Genomic DNA, 14,152 nt, shown 5'->3' on the forward strand with positions numbered 1-14,152 from the left:
AAAAAAAACCTCTGGTTCCTTTTCACCTGTTGTAGCCTGAGTGGGTAGGCCTCTTCTTTTCTCTGTGACAAAAGCCTGACTGATGCACTAGTCCAGACACCCTCCCCCAACTGTTTTCCTGTGTCCTGGTAGGTACTGTGGGGGCTGTGCTGAGCTCCCCTAGAAGTTGGTCTCCCCAAGCTGGGAGGGGAGGGAGGAGCCCAGCCAGCCCATAAAATGTTGAAGCACTAGGGCTGGGAAACTCACATCTCATATCCTAAGAGTCAGGGCTCCGGCCTAGCTGGATTCTGTTTTGTCTTGTGCAGGAGACAGGTGTGGGCAGCATGGAGAAAGCGATCTCCCTCAGCCTGAGTCAGGCTTTGGGGGTGATTACTGCTTGGGAGGCTAAGATCTGTTCTAGGCTGGATCCCCTGAGGTCTCAGGACTCCCCTCTACTCCAGGACTGCCTTGTCCATCCACCCTCCTGGCTAAGGAGGACATCTGTGCCAGACCGAGCATAGGTTTGGTGGCTGAAGAGCCTGGGTTCGTGTCCAGCAGCCATGGTTCCCTGGCTCTCTGTCTTTTACTCACTCATCAAACATCCCTGACTCCAGGTCCTGCCCAACCCTTGTGTGGGAGACGCAGAGTGGGGTTCAACAGAGCACAGTGCCAGTCATAGAGGGGCTGGTTCCTTAAGGGACATGTCTATATATCAGCTTGGTTTAAGTCAAAGTTTCTTAGCAGCGGGAGAAAGAAGCTGCTTTGCTGGGACTCTGTCCCCGCCCTAGGGCTCCTCCTGGGCCTTCCTGCCCTTCCGCATCTGCCGCCACTGGCCGATCTTGGCCAGAAGCCTCTCTGCCCAGAACTGCATTTGGGCTTCTCTCAGCTTCTGGCCAATTTGTGGTGTCAGGCCGATTTCCAGTTATTGCTCCAACTGGTTGAAGGGGGGCCACGGAGGCAGCCTCTCCCCATTGGGGTCCCTGGGTGGGAGGAATGAATGAAGGCTAAGGCCTCCCGCGTTGTCCCCTGGGGGAAGATCTGAGTCATCGAGGCCCAAAGCCACGTGTGCTGGCTTGTCACTCACCCTGTCCGGGCAAACTTGGTCCTCTGAGCCACCATGGTGAGACTCAGCTGCTTCTCCTCCTCTGTAGCTTCTGGAAAGGCCAGGGAAGGAACAGACCTGGATCAGAGTCAGGTGGGTCCTGGAGAGAACCCAAGGGTTCCCTGCACTGACGAGACGTGTGTGCCTACAAGCCCCAGCTTAGCCCGTTGGAGCCTGCAGCCCAAGGATCACCTGTCTCTGTGTCCTCACCCGGCAGGGAGCTCTCGTCCGTGAGGAAAGGACCCCCGAACATGAAGGCTATCTCAGCCCCATGGTCAGCCCTCACCCACTCAGGCTTGATCTCGAGAAAGAACTGGGTTGATGCTGGAACTCATAGAAAAAGACGGGGACTCCAGAATCTGTGGAGAGAGGGCTGCTTCAGGGTTAGGTACCGTCAGCCTGATCGCAGGCCCGGCTCATAGTAACTCCAGTCCCAGTAATAATACTGATGATGACAATGTCATTATCAGCAAGCGCTTCCTGAGCACCCGCCGGCTGCCGCACACCATTCCACGTGCTTTCTGCGTCACCGCTCATTTCACCCTCCTGACAACAGACGAATTAGAGTCTGTTACTGTCGCCATTTTACAAATGAGGAAACTGAGGTACAGAGGGGATAGGCGTCTTGCTCAAGGTCACAAAGAAAGGAGCTTGGAGTTGTTTGAGGGCTATGTCAGGGACTAGCCACCAGGCTTGGAGGAAGCAAGACTTTTCTCCCAGGAGAAGTGCTGAACGTGGGAAAAATCACTCATGATTCAAATGAATCCCTGAGAATTGGTGATGAGCCCTGCTGGGTGACCTCTGATGAGTCACTGCACCTCTCTGAGCCTTGGTTTACTCGCCCGCAGAGTGACCTGCTAGAGTCCCATCTGCATCCCAGAAAGGAAGGGGGGTGTGGAGGCAGTGGCAGGGTGTGGGTCATGTCGCCTGTGATAACCCAGCTCCTGGTCCAAAATGGAAAGGGTGGGGCAGGTGACCAGGGATAGATTCACCTCGGAGGTTTCTAGAGAAATTCAAGGAGGGTAAGATAATGGTGATGTCAGCCAGAATGTCCTGGAAGGCATTGCATTTGATTTCTGTGTTGGAACTGCTGCCTAGGTATTCATCTATGATGCTGGGCATCACCTCAGGGGGCACATCCTGGGGCAGGAGGCCAGACTCAGGCCCACTCAGGTTCCGGAAGCCCCAGGAGACCCTCCCAAGAAGCCCCACACCCACCAGCATGGCCTCTTTCATATCCCAAGACTCATGTGCCCAGAACTCCTCCCTCCCTTGGGGGTTCTAGATAGTGTCTGGGCAGGATCAGGTCAGATCTGGAGCCAGAATGCCAGCTCTGCGATTGCTGCTTGGCTGTGTGATCTCAGCTAGGTTGCTGAGCCTCCATGAAAATTAGTTCCTGCCTGGCAGGGTTGTTTGGCAGCCTACATGAAGTTCCTAGCTAAGGATTCTGGTCTTGAGGGATTGCCCGGTTGAAGTTAACCAGGAAGTTAGTGAAAGAACAAATCATGGGGGCTCCCCGAGAGCTCCAGAGAACAGTAATGAGGTTGTATGAATGGGGAGGGCTCTAGGGGTTCCAAAGTAGGGAGGGAAATATGCATAGATTGAGCACCCTCTGAATACTAACTCCCAGTAGACTTTTCAAATACAGCACCCATCATTTACAGATGAAGAAATGGGCTCAACGGCTAACTGTGGACAAGTGACCAGGGTTGGGTTTGGACTTCGGGTCCAACTGGCTCCACATCTGACAGGATGATCTTAACAGCTAAAGCTCTGGGATCAGACAGACCTGGCAGAAGTTCTGTCTCTGCCCTTTACTTATCATGAGACCTGGAACCTTGGTTTCCTCATCTGTAAAATGGAGATGATGAAAATTTCTATTTCACAGGGTTATAATGAGGATTGAAGGAGATGAATGCCTGTCCTAGGGCTCAGCACAGTCTCTGGCACATAGTATGGGCTCATTAGGGGGCAGTCTATGATGACAATGATGATCTTCCTTTGGGAACCACACTGACTCATGTGCAAGAGGATTTCTGGGTGGAACTAAAAGTCAGCAGTTGAACCAAGGGGTTTGGCAGTGTGGGGGTAGCTGTGGGGGATGGAGGGTAAGAGGAAGAGGAGGGTGCCCTACTATTCTGGATAGGATACCCACCGGACTACCTCTTCCTCCCTTTTGACTCACCATACTGGCCAAGTAGGGTTTCACCATGGCCAATATATTCTCTGTGCTCATCTGTTGCACCTTATCCAGGAAACCCTAGCCCTGCGGGGACATCAAGGTCCTCTTGTAACAGCCTTATCATCGCCACCCCCCACTCGCAATCATGAGCAGACAAATGTTCACGGCCCAGTGAACGGAGCCAAGTGTGACCAGGTGCTGTAGGAGGGCCCACAGGGGAAGTTAAAATGCTGTCTTTATTTATTATTATTTTTTTTCAAAGGGCTCGGTTTTTGTTTGTTTTTTTTTAAAGCTTTTATTTATTTATTTGACAGAGAGAGACACAGCGAGAGATGGAACACAAGCAGGGGGAGTGGGAGAGGGAGAAGCAGGCTTCCTGCCGAGCAGGGAGCCCGATGCGGGGCTTGATCCCAGGACCCTGGGATCATGACCTGAGCCAAAGACAGTCGCTTAACGACTGAGCCACCCAGGCGCCCCAAAATGCTGTCTTTAAAATGAAATTTTGTCGGAGCGCCTCGGTGGCTTAGTCGGTTAAGCGTCTGTCTTCAGCTCAGGTCATGATCCCAGGGTCCTGGGATCGAGTCCCACATTGGGCTCCCTGCTCGGCGGGAACCCTGCTTCTCCCTCTCCCACTCCCCCTGCTTGTGTTCCCTCTCTCGCTGTGTCTCTCTCTGTCAAATAAATAAAATCTTTTTTAAAAAAATAAGATAAAATGAAAAGTTGTCTTTATATGTTACAGTTTTAAGGGCATAGTCTCTGGGTTCGAATCCCAGCTCTGCCACTTTCTAGGTGCATGACCTGGGCCTATTACTTAAATTCTCTGTGTCTCAGTTTCTTAATCTGTGAAACAGAAATGACAATAACCTGCCTCATAGGATTATGAAGACCGAAGTAGCAAATACAAGGACCCTGACATTCAGTAAACACTGTGGAAACATTAGCTATTGAAGTTAGTTTCATGGCTACAAGGCTCTTTGTTAATCTTTGTGAAAACAGGAAGAGAAAACCCACAGATGAGTGAACTCAACAAGTGTATACCTAAAGGGGGATGTTAATTGCACTAAAAAATAAAGGACTAAGCTAAAGGCCAGAGTAGCTAAAGGTGCAAATGTCTTAAAAATGATGGTCAACAAGAACAATAGACCAAAATCAGTTGTGTTTCTACACACCAGCAACGAACATCTGAAGATCATGTGCAGAAAACAATTTCATTTACAATAGCATCAAAAACAAAATACTTAAGGATCCACTTCATTAACAAAGTGCAAGATTTGTACATTGAAAACTCAAAAACATAATTGAGGGAAATTAAAGAGGACCTATGTAAATGGAGAGACCTCCTATGTTCGTGGGTTGAAAGACTTCATCTTGTTAAGATGGCGGTACTTCCTAAACTTATCTATAGATTCAGCGTGATCCCTATCCAAATCCAGCCACTTTTTTTTTTTTTTTGGCAGAAATGCACAAGCTGATCAGAATTCATATGGAAATTCAAGGGGCCCAGAATAACCAGAATAACCAGAACAATTGTTACGGACTGATTTGTATCTCCACAAAAGGGTATGTACAGTCATGACCCCCAGGACTGCAGAATGTGACTTTATTTAGAGATAGGGCCTTTAGAGAGGTAGTCAAGTTAAGATGATTACAAAGGTAATCATTAGGGTGGGCCCTAGTCCAATATGACTAGTGTCCTTGTAAAAAGGGACAATTCGGACACAGAGATGGATGGTACAGAAGGAAGACAATGTAAAGACTGAGGGAGAATGCCATCCATAAGCCAAGGAATGCCTGAAGCTACCAGAAACTAGAGAAGAGGCATGGATTCTCTCTTACAGTACTCAGAAGGAACCAGTCCAGCTAACACCTTGATTTCAGATTTCTAGCCTCTAAAATTGTGAGGCAATTGATTTCTATTGTTTAAGCACCCCCACCTTGTAGTCCTTTGTTATGACAACCCTAGCAAAGTAATGCAGCAATCTTGAAAAAGAAGAACAAAGTTGAAGGACTTATACTTCCCCATTTCAAAACTTACTACAAAACTGTAGTAATCAGGATAGTGTGGTATTGGCATAAGGATAGACATATAAATTAATGGAATAGAAGTGAGAGTCCAGAAATAAACCCTTACATTTATGGTCAATGATTTTCAGTAAGGGCACCAAAACAATTCAATAAGGAAAGAAAGGTTTTTTAAACAAATGATTCAGGAACAGCTGGATAACCACATGCAAAAGAATCCCTAACTTAAACCATATACAGAATTAACTTCAAATGAATCAGACCTAAATATAAGAGCTAAAACTATAAAATTCTTTGGGAAAAACATAGAGGTAAATCTGGGTGACTTTGGATTAAGCAATCCCTTCTTAGATATTACGCCAAAAGCACAAGCAACAAAAGAGAAAATAAATCAGACGTCATCAAAATGAAAGTGGTTTTTTTAAAAGATTTTATTTATTTATTTGAGAGAGAGAGAGAGAGCACGAGAGAGGGGAGGGTCAGAGGGAGAAGCAGACTCCCTGATGAATAGGGAGCCTGATGCGGGACTAGATCCTGGGACTCCTGGATCATGTCCTGAGAGCCACCTAGGCACCCCAAAATGAAAGTTTTTTGTGTTGTAAAGGATACCATAACAAAATGAAAAGACAACCCACGGAATGGCAAAAAAGATTTGCAAATCATATATCTGATAAGGGATTTGTATCTACAATAAATGAAAAACTCTTACAATTCAACCATAAAAAGACAATGCAATTTTAAAACGGGCAAAAGACTTTGAAAGACATTTCTCCAAAGAAGATATAAAAATGGCCAATAATCACATAAAAAGATGCTCAAGTCATTAGGGAAATGCAAATCAAAACCACAATGAGATACCACTTCACACCCACTAGGATGACTATAATCAAAATGAGAGCTAATGACTGTTGGCGAGAATGTGGAGTAATTGAAATCCTCATACATTGCTGGTGGGAATGTGAAATGGTGCAGCCACTTTGGAAAACAGGCAGTTCCTCAAATAATTAAACAGAGTTACTATAGGACCCAGCAATTCCACTCCTAGGTATATAACCAAGAGAAGTTAAAACATACACTTGTACATGAATGTTCAGAGTAGGATTACCCATAATATCCAAAGAGGTAGAAACAACCCAAATATCTCTGAACTGATGAATGGATAAACAAATTGTATTGTTATCTATACAAGGCACTATTCAGTCATAAAAAAGAAGGAAGTACTGATATATGCTCCAACATAGATGAGCCTTGGAAACATCCTATTGGATGAAAGAGGTCAGACAAAAGAACCCCACACATTGTAGGATTCTACTTATTTGAAATGTCTAGGAGGTACCTGGCTGGCTCAGCTGGTGGAGCATGTGACTCTTGATCTCGGGGTTGTGAGTCTGAGCCCCACTTTGGGTGTAGAGATCGCTTGAAATGTCTAGAACAGGCAAATCCACAGATCTGACAGAAAGTACATTAGTGGTCGCCAGGGGCTGGGGGGAGGCGGGATGGGAAGTGACTGCTAACAGGTACGCGCTGCATTTTAGGGTGATGCAAATGTTCTGGAATAAGATAGTGGTGATGGTTGCACAACTTTGTGGATATACTGAAACCCACTGAATTACACGCTTTTTAAAAGGGTAAATTTTATGGTATGTAAATTACATCTCAATAAAGTTGATATTTTAAAAATTATGGTCTGCAAATGCCAGTAAAGTTGTAATAAAACCTGTAGACTCAAGTTGCTGGCCGCAGTTTAAATCGGCACAGCAATTTCACAAAGTGCTAAGCGAGCGGCAATGTGTAAGAGGTGGAGAGGTCTCCATAAGATGTATGGATTACTTTCCATAGCTAATGCTTCCACCATGGACATTTAGTAAACATCTAGTCAGCTGAGCAATGTATGGTTGTGCCCATATGGATGACAGGGGGAGTAAAGAGAATGCCTGCACCAGCGAGGAGGTGAGCAGCCCCCTGAGCCACCCAATTCCTGAGAAACATCCTTGGCTACAAAGTCCCAGGCACAGCATTCTGCACCAGGCAGGCTTGCCTGGGTCTTGGGAGCCAGCCAGGTTGGCTCTTCCTCACCGTTCGATTCATGGCTCTCAGTTGACAGTGTGGGGCCAAGGCTGCCTGCCACTGTTTCCCCTTAACGCTCTTCTGCCATTACACACACCTCCCCCCCGCACACACACACACATACTGCATACACACACCTGGCCTGGAAACTTCTACAAGCTTTTTCCTTGAATGTCAAGATTGCATGAGCCTGTCATCCAACAAAAACCCAAATGTCCTTCCTGGAGAGCTATTCCAAAGGAAGAAATCAAAGGACAAAAATCTATGAATGTGCAGAGGTTCACTGCCCTATTAGCTTCGGTCGTAAAAACTAGAAAGTACCCAAGTGTGGAAATTAAGGAATATTATGATGGGACCCTCCCTTTGTGGAAGGTTTTGCAGTCATTAAAGTCAATCACCGTGGGGCGCCTGGGTGGCTCAGTCGTTAAGTGCCTTCGGCTCAGGTCATAATCCCAGAGTCCTGGGATCGAGCCCCGCATCGGGCTCCCTGCTCTGCGGGAAGCCGGCTTCTCCCTCTCCCACTCCCCCTGCTTGTGTTCTCTCTCTTGCTGTGTCTCTCTCTGTCAAATAAATAAATAAAATCTTTAAAAAAAAAATTTTTTTTAAGTCAATCACCGTGAAGATGGGTAGAAGAAGGAGAATGATAGGAAAGATGCTCAGAAGGAAAGCATGATGTTAACGCTTTGTGTGGGGAGTTCTGTGCACCTGCAAGGGACTGGAAGGCACTTGGGCCATGATGTTTAGGCACAGAGTCATACTAACCAGTCTCATAGAGTTTGATGTATAAACCAGACACCAAGGCGAGAATATGCTGTGAATCAGTAACTGCCCAGAAGGCTACTTTGTGCAAAAGCTTGGTCTCCAAGCTTTTGCTTTGGGAAAATTAAGCTGGGTAACCTTAAGCAAGTCCCATAAACTTCTCTGAGCTTTACCTTCTCACCTATCAAATGGGAGTGTCAGCTCATAGGTTGCGGTGATGATGTTGGGGTGGCAGAGGATTGGCTAGGGCAGGGCCTTAAAAGCACAAGAGCCAGAGGACACTCACCCTGGGGATGAGCCAGCCAAACTCGTGATTGTTGACACCCACGAGGAAGGGCACAGAGTAGAAGTGCCTGTCCCTCCAGAGTTCCATGGGGCTCTTGGGAAAGAAGGTGCCATCAACAGTGTAGGAAGCCGTAGTGTTCTGCAGGAGAAAGCAAGGCCTTAAAAGATGGCATGCGGGGGTCCCCCGGCTGCGTGCCTGGGTGGCTGAGCCTTAGAGGGGATAGAGGTCACCAGGGTTGGAGGACCAGGAGCAATAGGGAGACCAGGCAATGGATACTTCCAAGCAGACCTCTTTCCTAGAAGAGCTGGCCCTGCATTCATGCTCCCAGGCCTGCTTGGGCCCTCCATCCCTTCCCCTCAGGGGTGGCTGCCCCAACGCTCACCCCAGACTGCTGATTGCTTCTCTGCTCCCACAGGAGCTGGACGGACCCCTCTGCGCCATTGCCTGCCACCGCCCCCCGAGAGGTAGGCATACCAACTTCATGTTAAGGATTTGCTCTTTGCCATCTGCCGAAGGCACTGAAACATCTCAGCTGAAGAGGCAGAGCTGCAGCCCAGGGAGTCTGCGAAGCTCTGGGGACAGACAAGAGCCTGGCCTCTCCCTCACTCATCCACCCCCACCTTCCAGCCCTCTGCCTCCCACACACAATGGGTGTATCTGTGGGAAAGACGGGGCAGTGATGTCAGAGATGGGGACTCGGGACTGGCCAGAGACCTGCCGCCAACCCTGAGAAGGCTTCTTTGCCCACAGCTTGGGTGGTCCCCAGGCACCCCGTGTGTCCCCCATTACATCATACCATCATTATTTGTGCGGGTAGTGGAGTCCCCTTTACCCCTCTGAGAACAGTGTCATTATCTAGTTAACCATATTCCCAGAGCCAGCAGGCTCAGTCAAGTTTCGCAGAGTGAGTTAAGGAAATGAGACAGGGTTCAGAGAGGAGGGATTCCAGCACGGCCAGTGTGGCGGGGAGGGGACGACAGAGGCTGCCGAGACCTGAGCCAGGCTGGGGAGTCAGCTCCCTACTGGTGACACCCTCTGGGACTTCAGGGCAAGCAAAGGGTGGCTGTGGCCGGCACACGTGGGGTGAGAGAGGCAAAGAAATGCCGACCAGAGCCAGGACCCTCGGGTTAGGATCCATTAACGTTGGCATGGTGACGCTCCCACTCTGAGCTATGGCCCTGTAGAAGAGCCCTGCAGCCAGCGGGGGCAGGACCTGGGTGCCGTGTTGAGGACAGGGGGCTGTCAGGGGAGGGCAGAAATGCTGGGTGGTCTGGGGCCACGGGAGATACTCTTGCCAGCCTGTGGAGACTCACCAGGGCAGAGACGATGCAGGCGCCAGCCGAAGCACCTAAGATGGTGACAGAGTTGAGGTCACCTCCAAAGGGGGAGATGTTCCCCTGCACGCAGTTCAAAGCAGCCACCGCATCTAGGAAGCCCCAGTTGCCAGCCGCATGCTCATCCCCAGTGCTAGGGGGCAGGGGGGAGGCAGTGGTTGGGGGAGGCAGTGGTTAGTGGAGGCGGCGGGGCTCTTTCTCAGCCTTTGCCTGTTTGCTCCGAACCAGCCGCCGGGCCGGCAGACCCTTCCCCTTTCCCCAGGTCTGGCCTGGCTATGAGGCATGCTTCATAGCCCCCTGCCCAGCACGTGGTGTGGGGTGCCTAGCTGGGGGGCCAGCCAGAGCTTAGTGCTCCTTGCCCCCGCCCCTTGCTGGGATCCAGGCCCCAGACCAGCAGTCAACAGTTCCTGTCCAAAGGACCAAGTTCTCTGTATGCTTCTGGCTTCGGGAGAGCCCCTTCCCCAGAGGGGAGCGATGGGGAGCCTCCTTCTCTGCCCCGGACGGCATTGGGGAAGGGTCCTTTGCTCTCCAGCCACCCTGCTTGCCTGAGAAATCTGCATTCAAGCTCTGGACCCCTACCCTAGTTCCCCAATTGCCCTCACAAGCTGGCCTCTCCCAGTGCCAGCAAAGCCCTACCCCAGGCTGGCCACCTCACCTGAGGAAGCCAAGGAACCCCAGGCGGTACTGGACGGTGACCACTACCACATCTCCGTAGGCAGCGAGGGCTGACCCGTCTTGGCAGGTGGCAGCACCCGCCACCAGAGTGCCTCCATGGATCCACAGCATGACCTGCAGAGAGGCCATGGGGCAGTGACCCCCAGCTCCTGGGACACCAGCTGCCCTCCCATCAACCCAGGGTATTCTTGGGGCCCCTGAGGCAGTATGAGAACGGGGCTGGGGAGGGGACAGGCCAGGCAGAGCCGGATGTGCAGACAGGGCCCTCAAAGCTGCACACCGGCCGCCTGGCCCCTGCAGGGGCCTCAGCGGGGCTGCAGCTGTTGAGGATCAGGCAGTCCTCTGAAACAGGTGCTTTCCATTCAACACAGATCTGCTGTTGTCCATTCTCTCCAGATCCTGCAGACACCTGTGGCCGGGGATGCGCCCAAGGGCCAGGGGGTCAGCCCATCAGCCCCGCCATCTAGATCCCTGCAACCTACCAGCTTGTCCACCTCCAAGGGGCTACTCACATCGCAGGGGCATTGCTGGTATCCCCCACACCCTCCCAGGACTGCGCTGGGCGCAGCTGAGAATCGGCCAGGCCCCAGAGGTGCCTGCGCGAACGGGAGGCCCAGGAAGACATTCACAAGGCGGTCTGTGCCCCTCATGGCCACCTGCCGGCCTCGCACGCGGCCCAGGGGGTGTCCACTTCAGGCTGTGTGACCTCAGGCCCTGCGGGCAGGACAGAGGGCCAGCGAATGAGTTTGCAGCCTCCACAGGTGATGGGGGGGGCCGGGCAAATGGACTCACTACACAGTGGTTCTTGGGGCACCTACTCTGTGAGCCCTGTTCTGAGCACTTTGCACACAGCACCGTGACTAACCTTCCCAGCAAGCCCGGGGGGTGGGCCCTATGATGACCCCCCACTTTCTCCTCCCCCCTCGCAGGTCTGCCACTCTCCTCTGGGCCAAACCAATCCCCTGAGGGTGAACTAGGTTCTCCTGGGACCCACAGACCTGTCGTGGGGCTTTGGGCCTTGGGCTAGCCATTCACCCTCAGATTTCTCATCTGCTAAATTAAGTGTAATAACCATGTCTTTTCGTTTTCTTTATTTTGACATCTTGCAGACTCTGGAGGGACTGCGGGTTCCAGGGCTGGCCAGTCCTTAGAGATAGTAAACAACTCACTGAAAGGTGTCTTTCAGATGCGAACCAACCAATCCAGAGCCTGTGCCCCCAGCCACCTTCTCTGGGCTTCTCAGATTCCCCACCACTAACCACCTGCCCTAATCACCCCAGGGCCAGATACCAGATAATGAGGGACCGCCCCATGCCCCAGAGCCCACTGAGAACATTGGAATTAGCCAATCCAGAACCTGCTTAGCCCCCTGGCCGCTTCTTTCTGCAAACAATAAAGGTTCTTGCCCACGGTTTCCCCTCCCCTGCTCTGCCTCCTGACTGACCCATGCTTCCCTGCATGCCGCTTGTTTCTAGGACCTGGAAGGAAACCTTTCGTGACCCTCCCTTCTGTGTCTGTGTCTTGCTGATTAATCAAATCCTGGGTGCCCTGAAAACATAAGGACAATCATGTCCTCTGGCAGGCCTGCTCTGGAGACCACACATGACCACAGTGGCTGAGACCCAGCCCAGAGAGGATGCACACAACCCCTGGCATTTCTTGGAACTGAGGGCTTCTTCCCTGAGCAGGCTGTCCACCCCTCCCGGTCCCTGCCTCCCTCTTGCGCCTTCCACCCAAGTCCTCCCAGCAACCCTGAAGCTCCCCCCTCTGCAGGCTAAGCTGGCATGTCTTACCAGTGGCTGAAGCAGGGAATGCCAGGAGCAGACAGGGCACCCACAGCTGGACCCTGGACCCACTTCTTAACACTGTCCCCATGCTCCTCACAACTAACTGGGGGAAGTGGTGGAAGGTATAAGAAGGCCCTGCCCTTTGGCACAACCAATCTCTAAAGGGTTATGTTATAAAAACCTCAGTGGCCTTACGCATCTGGCTGGTGGCCAGCCCTAAGACCCAGTACCCAGGTGGGGGAAGGAGGGCTCAGAGAGTGCACTGCAGGGGCGTGGGTGATGCGATATTTCGTGAGGGGGGCGGGAAGGGGCGGGCAGGCAGGGGGGAAGGGTAAGAGTCTGGGCTTTGGAGCTCTGCAGCCCTGGGCTCAAATTCCAGCTCTCCTGGTTCAGTGAGCTCCACCAGACCCTGTGCGCTCATTACAAGAGACACACGCCACTGATCTGAGGGAGTGGTGGCCAGTGACTGGGCTGAAGTTCCGAGGGAGCCCATGGCTCGGGGCAGAGCTGGTGTCCAGTCCTGCTGGCCAAGGGGGTGCCTGAGGATGTTGGATGGAGGGAACTGAAGGTGATCCTCTTTGTTGTTGTTGTTTTTAAATTGAGATTAAATTTATATAACATGCAATTAACTATTTTAAAGTATATAAATCGGTGGCACTTAAGTGTATTTGCAATTTTGTGCAATTACCACATCTCTCTAGTTAGAAAACTCTTTCATTGCCTCAGCAAAATATCCCATACCTGTTCAATAATCGCTCCCATTGCTACGCGACCCCACCCCCTGATAACCTGATAACCATTCATCTGCTTTCTGCCTCCCCGGATTTTACCTACTCAGGATATAGCACATAATAATAACCAGGCAATATGTGACCCTTTGTGGCTGGCTTCCTTCACTTCGCGTAATGTTTCTGAGGTTCAATCAAGTTGTAGCACATATCAGTCCTTTGGTCCCATTTTATGGTCGAATAATAATATTTCACTGTATGGCTATATCACAATTTGTTTTTCCATTCATTCAATGATGGGCATTTGGGTGGTTTCTACCTTTTGATTATTCTGAGTAATACTGCTACAGATACCCATGTACAAGTTTCTGTGAGTTCCTATGTTTTCATTTCTCTTGGCTACATACACTTAGGAATGGCTTGTGGTCACCTGGTAATTCTGTGTTTAATGTCTTGAAGGACCGGCAAGCTCTTTTCCATTGTGGCTTGCTGATACCCTTGTAAAGCCTCAGGGCCTTGGGCCTAGGTGGCCCTGCCACGGGGCCCCAGGACTGAGGATGCCCAGGGTGTGTTTTGGGCGTGATTTTCTCATGTCCGCCCCCTCTCTTGAGGCTCCTCAAGTAACAAGGCAGAAGCAGGGCACTGCCCTCAAGAGGCCCTCGGGCTCCTGGCGGGAGGATCTGAGGTCTGCAGGTAGAGAGAGTGGAGGAAGAGGAGCAGGAAGCTTCTTGTTCACAACTCAAATCCTACTCTGCATCCCAGAATGACGTGATTTAAGGGCCAGACCTCCTGCGTTCAAATCCCGGCCCTGCCGAGCACTGGCTGTGTGACTTTGTACCCAGAGCCCTGGGTCTGGTTTTGTCGTCTGGGAAACAGTGATGATTCTAGGAAGCACCTCACGGGGTCTGAGGTTACATGTGTGAAAACACAAGACACGGAACCAGAGCCACTGGACGTCTGTTCTTGCCTCAGGCCAGGCGTCTGTCAGGGTGTCTGTCTCTCTGGGACAGCCTCTACCCCAAATAAAGGCAGGACTCACCTCTGGGCCTTGGTGTCGGGAGCACGGCTGGCAGGGAGTTGGGATGGTGGGGGGATGTGTGGGGAGTGCGGGGGACTGGCAAATATTTACTGATTCGAACAGAAGTGCTGGCTCAGTGAGGAGCTGGGTGAGGGTCATGCCTAGACAAGATGCCAGATTCTCTCGTGGGGTTCCAGCTGGCACTCAGAGCTG

At 51.0% G+C, this 14,152-nt stretch overlaps 1 protein-coding gene across 1 annotated transcript; it reads right to left on the bottom strand.

Moving 5' to 3' along the window:
- Positions 1–763: 763 nt before the first annotated feature.
- Positions 764–12,443, bottom strand: CES3 (carboxylesterase 3). Its single transcript, XM_035024519.1, is given in 17 exon segments — positions 764–959; positions 1,064–1,133; positions 1,292–1,387; positions 1,390–1,440; positions 2,074–2,221; positions 3,267–3,347; positions 8,398–8,537; positions 8,882–8,969; positions 9,506–9,610; positions 9,711–9,864; positions 10,387–10,520; positions 10,687–10,757; positions 10,760–10,815; positions 10,919–10,972; positions 10,974–11,088; positions 11,091–11,120; positions 12,200–12,443. Coding segments are annotated over 17 exon segments (1,671 nt in total). The 5' UTR covers positions 12,282–12,443.
- Between the last annotated feature and the right edge of the window lie 1,709 nt (positions 12,444–14,152).

The sequence above is a fragment of the Mirounga leonina genome, unplaced genomic scaffold (assembly GCF_011800145.1).
Source record: "Mirounga leonina isolate KUSES-001 unplaced genomic scaffold, KU_Mleo_1.0 Mir_180, whole genome shotgun sequence".
Classification (NCBI taxonomy): Eukaryota; Metazoa; Chordata; class Mammalia; order Carnivora; family Phocidae; genus Mirounga; species Mirounga leonina.